Genomic DNA, 14,302 nt, shown 5'->3' on the forward strand with positions numbered 1-14,302 from the left:
AGTGGGTCAACTACCGTCTTACGGGACAACTCCCACCAGGGATTAAACACCTGGGACTCTCCAACATTTGGTTTTCGAACTGGAGAAGCTTCTCAGATGAGAGGTGAAACATCTTCAAGAAACTTAAAGAAACTTTCTTTCTAAACTCCTTAGACTACCCGGACCTGGATGACTGAGAACCCACACAGACACTTGAGGCCACCTAATGGGCTGAAATATTCTGACTGCAGATTTCTGACGGTTTGCACTTGAATTTTCTTCTTATCTTTTCAGGAGTTTGCTGACTCTTTGGTGATCCCCTTTCTGGAGACCAGTGCCAAGAATGCCACAAACGTAGAGCAGGCTTTCATGACCATGGCAGCCGAGATCAAGAAACGCATGGGCCCTGGGGCCACAGCCGGCGGGGACAAGCCCAACTTAAAAATCGATAGCACCCCCGTCAGGCAGTCTGGAGGGGGCTGCTGTTAAAGGACCTACAACCATCTCAGTGATTTCTCTACTCTGTTCCCTCCCATCACCCGTAGAACTCACACCCCACCATATAGCCCACTCCCACTCCCGACTTTCCCCCTGTGACCTGCTCGGACAGAGGTCTAAGCTGCAAAGTCAGATTGAATCTGTATGAGGGTTAATTCAGACCTGTTTGATTAGACAGAGGAAAGCAACCAGGAAACACACTGAGACCATTTTATCTTTTGCCGTGGAGGCAGAAGGAAATGAGATTGGCATTAATTTAAAATGACATGGAGATAAAAGATTAGGTTCAAATTCAAGTGAGGTTATTGCTACGAAACACACACACACAGTAGTGATGGCACGAGTTACAAAAATTAAAGCCGTTTGGCCAAATGCATTTGTCCTTGGGCTCCGTCTGTTTTTACTGATCTCAGCCCAAACTTCACTCGCTCTGCACACACTCACTACGCTACACACTGTGGATGACCTGAACTCTGTAGGATGCTAGCAGTCTAACTGTGACGCATCGTTGTTATTCCTGAGGAGGGTCTAGGATGGATGGATGGTCTAGGGAAAGCCCAATCAGGGAGCCCCTCTCCTTCATCTGTTTCCTTCCTCTTCTGAGCCACTTTTTTATAGTGTGTTTAGACAAAAGCAAGGTGAATGTTTTTATTATGTAACTCTTGTTTGAGGAGTCGGCGTTCTTTCGCCTCAGTCAGCCAGTGTACTAAACATGCAGACGTGTGCTGTGAGCCAGCAGGAAGCAGACCCCACTGACTGTGTCGACCAGAGTCTGCTTCTCTCTCTGTGTGTTGGAACGGTTACATTTCCCCCCAAAGTTTTTAACTCGAGCACCCGGGTCTGACTTTGCTTCATCATGTATCATTTATTGTGTAATATATAGTCACATGTTCTGTGTGGACACGCCTCGCTCACTCTTTCTCAAACAGACTGGGACTCTCTGCTACGGCCTCCTTAGTGCTGCACTCTGTTTCATCCATGTAAAGAGATGGAAAGTGTTGATGTGAAAGATGGCAGGAGGAGAACTTGCTCTCAGTCTCTTTATAGTGTAAGAGCAAAGTAACTAAGCCTTTGTAGCAGAGGCTAGCACGATGAACCACAGGGTCACCTGAGCCTGACTCTTACTGTTGTTGTGTTGTTTTTGATTGGAGTCAAAAATTCAGATATCAATAAAACCACCAATATTTGTATTTATCTACATACAGAATGTAAGTATTGAATAGAATCAGAGCTGCTCTGCTGGATAAACTGATCGCACCATTTCTAAGTTATCTCCAGCATCTTTTTGCTACATTCTGTATGGATGATAGACTGAACTCGGGCCATGACGGTGTTTCCCTGACACTGCACATAGATGATGAAGGATGACTGAGCTGGAGTGAAGAGATTCACTCAGTCATGTTTCATCAAAGCCTGCAGAACTTTTTGTCCCAGGAAATGTTTTTCAGGGTCTTAAAGGTTCCTTTAGATTGGAGTTTGTCTGTGTTTCCACTGCAGTCTGGAGCCAGTCAGTCTACTGGAATGCAATAAAGATGAGCAACCATGTTCTGCTGTCGTGATCACTGCTCTCTGCGTCGACTGGTCAGTGCTGAGCTACAGAGGCCACTGTGAACAGGGGCATTAAAGAGCCTTCACAGGACTCTTTTGTGTGGGAGGTTGGACACGTGCTTTAGGACCGCAGTGAAACTGTTTTCAGAGTAATATTTTTTGGTAAACATCACCCCTCACCTCATTTGCCTGCCACTGCGTCTCTCTTAATCAACAAATTGATTGCAAACAGTAAAAACTTCGGTCCAATAACAAAGGAGCTACAGAGGAGTGAAATACTGAAGAGTAATGAACACAAGATGTCAATGTTAAGCATTACCAGCATCTCTCTAGAGTTTCTTTGTAAGTGGATTTTAAGGGGTAAAAAACTAAATGTCAGCCCTAATCCCTGCAGTGGAAACTCTAAAGGAACCTGGTTCTGCTGATAGAAACAGGGCTTTCTTCTGACAACACTGGCAATATCCTGCAATTATCTTACAATAAATTTTCTGTTAGTATTTTGTTTTATATTTCGTTTTGTATTTTCTAATTGAGGCCTCTTGTCCGGTTTCATAACAGCAGATTTCCTTCTTGTTTGCAGATGAAGCCGGTGCAGAGATGTGCTGGTTGAGGCAGTTTTAGGAAACTGATGTTCTTTGTCTGTTATGGACCACATGTTTCAGTCCACGAGTATGTCTGGTTTTTCATCAAATTCTTTAGTGCTCTTCTTTGTGTCTTGTTTGCATTTGAATGGGAATTTGAATGCCTAAGAAAGCTGTACTTACATACTGCAGCCAGTTTCATCTTGTGCCTTGTGTTTGTGGGTGTCTGGATGTCCAGTGCTTTTGGTTTTATGGCCAGATATGCACTTCCAGTACGGCCTTTAGCCAACGATGTCAGAGAAAATTGGTAAACCTCAAGATCAGTTCAGTCCTGACCTGCTGTCAAAAAAATGAAGCTCCCCAAATTCTGGCTCCCTTCTCTCAACCTGGCAGCATTTGCAGCTCATGTGAGCACAACTGCTACATGTATGAGGACAAACATCGAAAAAATGCAGATACCCCCCAAAACTTGTTGAGTCGTGTGTGTGTGTGTGTGTGTGTGTGTGTGTGTGTGTGTGTGTGTGTGTGTGTGTGCTTTCAGAAAGTTCTAGCTCTGCATAGATTTGAATAAAGCAGGTGTGATGGTTGCTTCATGTGTGGCACTAACATAGGAGCCTCAGTTTGCAGAAGGTGATTTAGTCTTAATTGAATAGATGCTGAACTAGCAGTCATGTCATAATCAACATGATGATGATGATGATGATGCACTGATTAATTTTTTTATTAAATGTTTTCTTTCATCGAGTCTTAATATTCTTCTGATTTATAGACATTTATAGACACTGAATCCTGCTCTGCTGTGTAGTCCATGGAAATATAAGGAGACCGTCTTTGTTTCTGAATGTGATACATGTCAAACATTTCTCTTTATTTCACTTCCATTTTGTTTCCTGTGTTATTTGGACTCATTTATTGCTGCTTAGTGGCTTAATAAAGACACTTGATGTTTATTTATAAAAAGCAGGTGCTCAGCTGTCACCTGCTGTCTTTTTCACTTTGGTGCTCTCTCCCTGCTACACACACACACACACACACACACACACACACACACACACACACACACACACACACTCTGACAAAAAAAGACTGACCTGAAAGATGGGATCATGGCAAACCTGGATGACAAGAAGATGTGAATGCAACATTGTGGACAATCCCTACTTGTGCCCATCACCACAACCAAGCAGCTAACCCACCATGGCCGCTGTGATCAGGGAGATGCTTGGTTTTAAGATCAACTTGAAGAGATAGAAAAGATGGAAGCCAGGAGGATGAACCAGCTCCACCGAACCATCCATGGCGTACTCTCTGGCAGGAGTCTGGAATGTGGTGAACAACACTAGAGGCCAGTTTGAAGCCAGTTGCACAAAAGTCACCATGAAGTGTGGGATTTACCTAGAAGATGCTCTGGCTCCATTGCTGTTCTGCCTGAACCCCCTCAGTAAGATCACCTCTAGATGCTTAACACCGATCTGTAAGCCAAGAGTGAATGAGATTGATTGATTCTAGGGTCAGCGACATTGGAATGTCATCTGGATTGGAGAAGTCGAGTTGGATAGTAGTGAAGAGAGGATAGGTAGTCACCAGGTAAGAGCCTTGGTGCAGGCTGTGCAGAGATGCCCCTGAGACAATCCAGAACAAAACAGGCGGAGGCAAGATGCAGGCACCCAGGGCATACGTGGTATGCCATAACCAAGTGGCTGGCATAGAGTACAGGAACATCTGCGTTGAGTGTAGCCTGGATGTCCCGAGGTAAAAAACGTGATAGGATTGTCAAGAATGACCGAGTTAAGATCCGGTGGGACTTCCAGATACGGGCAAACTGGTGATGGCTAACCAAGCAAACAGTAGTAGCCATAGTGATGCAACTATACCAAATGACAGCAACATCAGGAAGAAGGAACATGAGAAGCTTGAGAAGTACCATGGGTTGAAAGAAGAACTTGGAAAGATGTGGAGGATGAAGGTAACAGGAGAATTGCACTGTTGCACTTGGTGGACCCAAGCTAGGCGAGTGGCTTCAGCATATCTCAGGAACAACACCTGCAGTCTGTGGCCTGGGTGTTATATGCCCTGTAATGTTGGCTTGCTGTGCTTCTTAGTATAAAAGGTCTATCATTAAGACATGAGCGGAGTCAGACATAATGAAGCTGCAGCCCTGGTGGCGGTGTGAGAGCAACAATTAAAAAAACAGAAATTAAATAGTAAGTAATCTTGCAAATGTTGTGTAAGCTCAGTAAGCCACAGGGCTTAGACGCACTGTCTTACCTTCACCTTGACATTGAAACCCATGATTAAACCTGAGGTTATCTGCTAAGCTTTTAATTGTGCGATTAGTAGGGTACATGCATCTGACTGTGCACACAAAAACATTCATTATGCTTTCTTTTTACATGCAGAATTGTTGCCATGAAGGACAATCTGGGATCCAGAAAATGTTTTCGATTCCTTAGTGTTAGTTATAGGCCTGTAAACTGATTTCACTAAACCGTGATCAAGACTGTGTCAAGAGTATTATCTCCATCAGTCATTCACAGCAATGTTAATTGTTCTTTGCTCTTGGGGCAAAAACCCGAATCAAAGGGATGTTTTCAACTGATAAGGTTTGTGGGGTTCCCACGTGTCACATGGGAAATAGCTCCACACATGACTGCTTACGATCAGCAACTGCAATCCAATATACTGTAACTATGAGAGGTGATACAAGAAGTAGTTCCTACCATCAATCAGTTCGACAATCCAAATAATATGATTACTTTCCACTGTGTTCCTGTTAATAAATGAATTCACACTGAATTTGTTTCTCTCTTGTTGTTTCAGCTCTTCTTCGTTTTGATGATCTGTAGTTAGTTCTCAGTTTTTGTGCCTTTTAGTTTTGTTTAGCACATTTTCCATTTTGATACTTTGCTTTTCACTGTTAAGCTGGCTGATATTTTGATAACATCAGGTCATTCAGCAAGTTCAGCTTTGAATATTTCAAATATTTTTAAGCATTTCAGGCATTCACAGCATTCACATTGCATTTTACGACAATGTGCTTTATTAGGCCTATTTGTGGGCCTTATTACTACTGCACATGTTCATGTTTGTCATATTTCTGAATTCATTATTGATTGATTTAAAGTATATTGAAAAGACAATCACTATGTCTTTCTTAGTGGTTTACTCTTTGTGCACGACTCTTGTTTAACAAATGTAGTATTGCCTGTAAGAAATGAACCTTTTTGTTATTTCCTGTTATTTCTGTATCTGTCAGACAAATCTAATGGCCCCGCAGTTAATGCCCCATAAAGAGCTGTAATTACAGGGAGAACAGTACTATAGTACCACGGTTACCTCAATTTGTATTTGTGTGTGTGTTGGAAACCATGATGGCTCGAGTGTAATTAAAAAAGGAAGTGGGGGCCATTGTGCAGAACAGCCAGAAAACCCACGAGTGGCCTTACATACACCCCCATGTGAAGCACGAAACCCCGTCAAAACCATAAGTGTGTGAGTGACGTGTTGCATGAAGGCATGGGTAGGAGGGAGGGCTGGGACAGGTAAGACTGGGAGGTAGAGTACAGTGAACGACTGGTTCAGTACAGTGAACGACTGGTTCAGTAGGCTCCCTTTATACCCCACAACCCTTCATAGCGGGGAGAAGGCCGGCCCGGGGCCAGCGTGTCAACGCCCCGGAGCACCACAGAGTCTGTGGCAGCACCCATCGCACCACCACAAAGAGTGGAGTGTGCAGACGAGTTCCAAGACCTGGGTCACAACATGAGACATCCACTCAGTTACACAAGACACACTGAAGGAACGAGACTAACTGGTCTGGGTCCAAGACATAGACAAGTTGTAACATTTATAGTTTCATTACACCATGTGGACTACACCTCAGCTAGCTCCGTGACATAACAAGTTATACATGTGTAATTACCTCCTTTGGCATGAAGACAGGGGGTGTGGTCAAGTTGGGCGCCACTGGAAACAAAAAGCTAAGCTAACAGAAGAGTTAGTAACGGTTTGACTCATGTGCATGTGATTCTTTAAACATAAAGTTTTCATTCAATAAGATGATAACAGGACTTGCTGGTGATGTTCAACAACAATTTGGCAACATCAAAAAGCAGCCATGTTGCTACAAAGTGTCAAACCAGAGCTGTGAATGACTGAGGTTAAAAGAAATATGACGAGTTGAGACCTAAAAAATAGGCTGGTGATGAACAGAAATGGCATCCATCCACTGTAGCAGAGATCACAGCGAGCTGAGTCCCTGTGTCTGAACATGATGAAGTAGAATAGCTGGTGTTTTGTTTTTACAACTGCAAACAATTAGAAGCAAGCAAACATTTATTTATACAGCACTTTCAGAACGACTCCCAGCTAAACACAAAGTGCTGTACACGTCACACAGAAATGATACATTGAATAAGTAAAAAATTTTTTTTAAATAAAATAAAGATAAAATATAAAAAAATAAGATGATAATTAAAATGACATTTAAAACAATAAAATGAGCACATTAGATTAAAATGACAAAATCAGGGTCATGCTGTGTCATATGCCAAGGAGTAAAAATGGGTTTTAAGACGTGTTTCACAAGTGGACAGTGAAGGGGCCTCTCTGATGTGCTGGGCCAGATTGGTCCACAGATTAGGAGCAGCAGTAGAGAAGGCCCCGCCCCCTCTTGGACCTGGGTGCCTCCAGGAGCAGCTGGTCAGCTGGTCTGAGAAACCTGGGGTCTGAGTAAGGATGCAGAAGCTCAGAGACGTAAGGTGGGGCAAGACCGTTTAAACATTTAAAAACAAACATAAGAATCTTAAAATGAACTCTACGATGTACAGGCAGCCGATGGAGTGACGCGTGGATGGGAGTTATGAGCTCTCTTCTGGTTAAAAGTCGTGCAGCAGCATTTTGGAGCAGCTGCAGACGAGAGAGAAGACACCGACTAACTCCAAAATACAGACGTCACAGTAATCCAAACGAGATGAAGTAAAAGCATGGCTTACTGTTCAAAATGCGGCCTGAGTAAATTAGGTCTTAGCTTTGCCAAACGCCTTAAATGATAAAAACTGGACTTGACAGTAGCCCTAATTTGAGTGTCCAACTTAAAATCACCGTCCATCCTAAAACACAGGTTTGTAACAACAGGTTTAAGATACTCTGCCAGGGGTCATGATTCACAACAGGAAGTCATTTACTATTCAGCAACTGAAGGTTTTTAAGATAAAACCACAGGATTGGAATCTGTGGCTTTAAAAGAAAATCAAATGAAAACAGACTTTCTCAGTTTGTTGCCCCTAATAATTAAACACTGCTGACATTGTTGCGTTCTCACTGACTTTGTGACCAATAAGCCACTTTAATCGAGTCCTTTGGTAAAATGTATCATGCGAGGAGTTGAAATGTAACTTTTTTATTTTGCTATTATGTATTTGTTTCCTTACTTTGAATTTATCATTATTTATCTCAACTTCACCTTTAACCTTGTTTTTGTTATTTATTGTTTTATATTATTATCACTATTTTATCTTCTTTTTACTTTCTTACTACATTATTTTGTTGTTTACTCTTCTTACTTAATTATTTGATGAAAAAATTGTTGATATTTGTTTGTACTTTGTTATTACTCTGGTTTCTATATTAATTGATTGTTGGAGCTTAATCTTAAGATTTTTATTTTCATTTATGTGTTTATTATTCCTTTGTCGCCTTGCTGTGATGTAATTGGCCTTCAAGTTTCTTTAATATGGTTAATCACAGTTAATTTATAATTTCTTACTTTTTGACATAAGGCCAATTATTTGGGGCCCTGTGGGGGAAAAACATCCAACTTTGGGCCCCACCACTTTAATATTGTAAACCATGCTGACTCTAAAAATATGATACTGTGCAGAAATTTATCAAGATTTTGCTTCGATGTTTTGATTTTGTGCAAAACTGATGAGATATCTGCAAATCTTTTTTTTCTTTTACATTTTAATGTTTTTAATAATAAGATTATTAGATATATGATGTAGAGATATAGAGAAATTAAAAAGAAATTAAAAGTTACACTAAGTTAACACTCAGATATGTAGTGGCATTTTAAACCATTAATCACAGAATGAATAAATGTGTGGCGCCTCGCATCGTGCATTATCAACATCACACCTTATACTCCAGACAGCGGGGAAGACAACACTTAAATAACCTGATGTTAAATATGAAAACGTGTTGCTATAGAAGATGTTCACGGATTACTAAAATACGACAAATTAACATTTGAAAAACTCATAAATTGCAATTGAAAAGTGTGGCGCAGTTTGCGCATTATGAATGATGCGAGCTGTTTGAAAATTCACGACTACTTCAACAAAACTTAAAATCTAAAATAACAAAACAATAAATCATCCTTTTTCTTCCTCTCAGGTTGTGGGTCAGCAGCAGGGAAGCCACCGGCTCCAGGTTATCTGTGGAAACGTCGAGGTGTTCCAGGGCAGCCGATAGATGTTATCTCTCCAGTGCGTCCCAGGTCTATCCCGGGGCCTCCTCTGGGTAGGACATGCCTGGTCGGAAGACCTTACCCAGGAGGTGACAGCCTAGTGTCCTTTGAACTTAGGGGAGTTGCGGCTCTACTCTGCCCCCCCCTCCGAATGGCTGAGCTCCTGACACTCTGGGAGAAGCCCGTCCACCTTTCGGAGAAAGCTCATTTCAGCAACTTTTTCAGTAGCGTTTACAAAACGATCAGGCCTAGATTAACAGATGTATGTTGTTTTCAACAATGCTGCGCTAACTGCTGGCAGACGGCTGCATAACGTTTAGGACAAAATAATTGAAATAATTAAGTATTGGCAAATATGACTTAAATGATCCTTTGGATATCTTTTTAAAACGTAATTTTCCAAGGGGCCGCCTGCAATTAGACACAGAGAGAGAACTGTCCAGTTGTCTCTTTTAGGTTAATCATTTCTGTCTTTTTTTTATCTTTTTTTTTTTGTTCTGCTGTTTTCTAGCGTTCCTGTCAGCCACGGACCCTTTTCTCCCTCTGGCGCCCCCTGGCTGTACTGTTTACCAGCTGCATCCTACATGGATGCGAGCTATTAGAATGCTGACACAGGAAAAAAAAGATAAAGACATGTTGTTTTCAACACAATTTATTTTACATACTCTCCATACACTTCATATTCCATGTGAAGCCTTGGTATGTACTATTGCAAGTTGCTTTCAGCTTATCATGTCAGCACACACAGTCTTTAGTCAGCAGGTCCTTAGTCAATCTGCCCGCACTGAATTCTCTCAGCTTCAATCAACGGGCCCCTGGAAGATGAGTTTGATGTGGCCCTGCTCTCCTGTCAACCAGGTACCACAGAAAGGGCAGGCAGCATGAAAGGCATGAGTGCCGTGGGGCAATGGGATTTGGCTCCATCCTGCTACTGTCTTTTCTGAGCAAACATGACCACAGGGGCAGAAAGCATGAGTGGGTGGCCCAGCGTCCAGGTACAATCCCCCCTCACAGCCCAACCACAAGGGCACGTAGGGGCCTACTCTTCGACACATAGGGCACTCCCTCTCACCTGTGCCGGCAGGTGCTGTGCCTCCGGGGCCGGGGGGCCCTTTTTCTTTCCGGTAGCCCCAGTTGTGGTAGCCGTGTACGTGACCGCAGTTGACATAAACCCAGGGTTGCTTCTTGTCGACAATCTCGCGCTGGGCCAGGCTGGGGAAGGCCAGCGTGTTGAAGCCCACAGGACACTGAGGCCTCGCAGCGTTCAGCTCCTGTCGAAGGCACTCCAGCTGTTTGAGAGTAGGAGTATGCCGCAATCCGGGGGGGGTCCTCCACAGCAAGGTTGCTCCACACAGATCAATCAGTGAACCATCCTGGAGTGTGTTTGACTCATTTTCAACCTTCAGAGCAGAACAGAAAAAGGAAAACGTGAGTGTAGATATGAAGCAAGGAAAGCATCATTATCAGAAACGGAACCAGGCAAAATCATTTTTCGTATTCCTGGAATTTTGGGAATTTTCTTAAACTAGAAAAACTTTTACACTTCTATGCCACCACACAATGGGTTCAAGGGTTCAAGGTTCAAGGGATGTAGCAACTATGGAGCGTACAGCATTGGAGCAGCGGTCCCCAATCCCCGGGTTGGGGACCAGTACCGGAGAGTTGAGGCTCGGGTGTAAAATGAGGGTTTTCAGGATTTTATCATCTTTTCTCGTGTTGTAGTTGTGTGTCTTATTTTGAAAGAAATATTTACACGTTACCATAGCGACCAAAAAGCATTATGATGTTGCTCTCAGTGTTGTTGGCGCATTTCAGGAGGAAGCTGCTAATAAAGTTACACAGTGAATTCAGATGTATTATTATATTTACAAAGTACCACAGTTTGTCTCGGTCGTATCATGTTGTTGTATTTATCTGCGACACCTTAAAGGCCGCTCCGTAAATAAATTGTCTGACGTTAAACCGGTCCGTGGCGTAGAAAAGGTTGGAGACCGCTGATGTGTAGAACCAGACAGCAGCTTTGTTTGTTTATGTCTCGACGAAGCAACAAGTCAGCAGATGTCTGACCACAGGCAGAAAAATATATTCAGTCACATTTAAATTTATTTACTGAAAAGACAAAGAAAACTGTGTGTTTATGCATTTATTGTTTTTATATTGGCATCTTTCTTTCAATACTTCCTAGTTACTTTGACTATTTCCATTATTTCTAATGCTGCTCTAAGGTCACCGTCCTTAAGCTGCAGTTCGTCTTTGACTGCTTTACTTAACTTGTATACCTTCTGTGATCATTTTGATTATTAGATTCGCTTTTATATTAGATTATTTAGATTTAGATTATTCAGCAGGCCTCAGAAATGGACTGAAAAATAAGATTTCATTCATCATTACAGGATGGTGTGCAGCCAACAGCTTGAATGTTTCAAACAAAGGAAGTAGTGGTGAATTATGACACTGTGTTCGTCCAGCTTTGGTCTATTTCCTCAGAACGTTTTTCTTTGTAAATCAGCTGAAACTGTTACTGGAGTTAAAATCATCCACATGCTGGAAAAACCGGATGTTTATCCTGGGCCAAGAAATGTTTGTATAAAGTCAACCAAGACCTAAATTTAAGTTTAGTTTAGTCTAAGTCGAGTTTGTTATTCGACTCAATATTTCTGTGATGACAGAGAAACCAACCAAATCATTGCCTCCTAATTAAATGTCAGAGAGACTGTGCTGTACGACTGAGTATACTGACGTTTTCCTTTTCTTTTGCTTGGTCCTTGTGGCTACGGGCCTTTACATGGGCTTTACATTATTGCACGGTTTAAAGAATAGCGTGCAGCTTAACTGCAGCTCAGAATCCCATTTAAAGAATTGCACTCAAACACACATCAGGAGCTAATACTGCTGAGAGGACGTCTTTCCTCCTTTTTGAAATATTAATAAAAAAAACATAACAGGATCTCGTAGTTATTTGTAGCTTTCGATATTGTTTAGCTTTGCAGTCTGTGATGAATCAATCATCAAAAGAAAGCCCTGCAATTTTAAGCCAGGCTCAGTAGTTTGGACACTTGTATCCACATGAAGTCTGCATGAAACACATCAGCTGCTTTCTTACCAGTTTTCCTCTCTGCTGGGCTGAGCGTGTCTCCCTCAGTGCAAAGACATTGCCACAGACTGAGATTTCTCTCCAGACCCCAGGAGCCGGCTCAGACACAAACTCGCCCGCTGGGTGCATGACCAGCACACCGTTGGTAGTCAGACCATCCATCAGGCCGTCTGATGTTCTCCATTTGGCAGCCCGCTCCTTAGATTCCCCACATGGACACACACAGAGCAGGCAGATATTCAGGTTAAGGTGAAGACTGTGAGGTGCTGGAGGCCGTTGTTAGAGATGGTTAGTAAGGAAGCAGCTATGGCTGCGTTTGCCTTCTGCTAGCTGAGTGTAGACCAGTGCACTGACTAAAGCACAGAGATGCTGGCTTTGATGATGACTTTGAAAAGCACACTAAGAGTTCCTAACTTAAAACTATTTTACATACAATAAAAATAACATTTATTAAGCATAAAGGGCTGCGTTCCTCATTCTGACTGTGATTTAGCTTAGAAAGGCTTTTGTGGACTTGAAAACAAAATATTTCTGTTTATTTTTCACTAAAAACATCACAGTAAGATGCATGAAACAGGTCGTGGATCATTTTTAACCTAATGTAAATTTATCCCAATACAAACTATGATCAGGTCTCTGTTTCATATTTCGTGGACTTTCATAATTTTCTATTTACACAGGTTGGTGTCATTGGGCCTCATTTATATTTACAGTGCATTATCTAGCTAAAAATAGACAGAAATGAAGTGTACACCAAAGTAAATCAAGCTCTTTCTCCTTTCACCCCACACAGCGCTTACATAAAGCGTCCAGCCTTTACGTCACTGCCACAGTCGGCTGTTGTCAAAGCTGCGCTTGTTCACAGCTCATCAGAAACTAGGGGTGCTTTCCAAAAGTACCTCCTGTGTCCTATTCCTAACCTCTTTTAGTGGCTAGGAGAATCAATATGGACTTAGGAAAAGAGAACAGCCAGATGTGACGCCAGATGTCCGCTGTGTTGAAAGTACAATATAGAATAGAATAAAATAGAATAAGCCTTTATTGGGTGCTCCAGACCAGTTGCTTTGGCCTCTGTCACATTCTGTACACACAGGACAGCCTGAGTGAAGGTCTCCAGCTCCTGCTCTCCAAAGATGGACCAGTCTGTGAGAGCAACACAGTCCTAGAGCTGGAGGAGAGCATGGCCATGGTTGACCCAGGTGTTTGGAGGGGTTTGTTTCCTTAGGGGGTGCAGGCAGGGATACAGTAGGTGGACTACAAAATGTGCACACTTGCCACAGCGTGTTCTAACAACAGTGTTTTATGGAGGTAAATAAAACACAGAACAGCCTGTGAACAATATTACTTTAATATAAATGTTGGCATTTAAAGAAAAAGTAACATTTAGGGCCTGATTCATGCCTGACTTAGACTTCTGCAGGAAATCTACTTAGTAACTTATGATGTAACCTTCCTGCAGTTGTTGCTGCGTCGACCAAACCTGCAGTTACAGTTCTGGTGAAGTGCACTTCGGGTTAAGTGGACGGTCAGGACGCAGGGTTGTGATGTTGTAAGTTACCATGTAGATTCTACACTATGACCCCAGTCCAGTTTAAATATATTAGTTATCCCTGATCTCATCTTATCATATCTCAAATGTTATCTTTAATTAAAAGTGACTTTTATTATTGTAGATGTCAGATTATGTTACGTTGTCCTTTTCCTCCTGTGTCTGCTCTTTCTGCTCTTCCAAAGACAGACGACCAGGAAGCCTGCAGGACCCGAGGGCGTGTCCCCTTCCTGCCTGAAAGTCTGTGCTGATCAACCATTTTCAGCTGCATCTTTAACTGGTCTCTGCAGTTGCACCATCATCCCAAAGAAATCCACCATGATACGATTAAATGACTACAGGCCTGGCGCCCTGACGTTTGTGGTTATGAAGTCTTTTGAAAGAGTGGTGTTGAGCCACCTGAGGGACATCACAGACCCCCTGTTTGTCCAGTTTGCCTACTGGGCAAACAGACTGGCCAAGGATGCAGGACTACGTCCTGCAACACCTCGACCAACCTGGGATATAAGCCATTATGTCTTGGCCTTCAGGTTAACCTTTAATCCTGCACTGAAAGCTCCCCAGTTTACTGTGCCCGTCTCCAC

General features: G+C 42.5%; 2 protein-coding genes across 6 annotated transcripts in view; one reads left to right on the forward strand and one right to left on the reverse strand.

The window, feature by feature from the left end:
- Positions 1-3,566, forward strand: part of rab1ba (zRAB1B, member RAS oncogene family a) — a gene marked incomplete at its 5' end in the record, with an annotated part of 4,488 nt that extends 922 nt beyond the window's left edge. The window contains 1 exon segment of the mRNA XM_014329739.2: positions 274-3,566. Within this exon segment, the coding sequence (XP_014185225.2) occupies positions 274-468 (195 nt within the window).
- Positions 3,567-9,711: 6,145 nt separating this feature from the next.
- The window catches only part of peli3 (pellino E3 ubiquitin protein ligase family member 3), a 46,219-nt gene continuing 41,628 nt past the window's right edge, over positions 9,712-14,302 (reverse strand). For all 5 annotated transcript variants that reach the window (XM_042214245.1, XM_042214248.1, XM_042214247.1 and 2 more), the window contains 2 exons: positions 12,179-12,367; positions 9,712-10,475 (listed from right to left, as the gene is read on the reverse strand). In XM_042214245.1, the coding sequence (XP_042070179.1) occupies positions 9,876-10,475; positions 12,179-12,367 (789 nt within the window). In that variant the 3' untranslated portion in view covers positions 9,712-9,875. The remainder of the gene's footprint in view (positions 10,476-12,178; positions 12,368-14,302) is intronic.

Source organism: Haplochromis burtoni, unplaced genomic scaffold, assembly GCF_018398535.1.
Source record: "Haplochromis burtoni strain Fernald_Lab_line unplaced genomic scaffold, NCSU_Asbu1 Contig_538, whole genome shotgun sequence".
Classification (NCBI taxonomy): Eukaryota; Metazoa; Chordata; class Actinopteri; order Cichliformes; family Cichlidae; genus Haplochromis; species Haplochromis burtoni.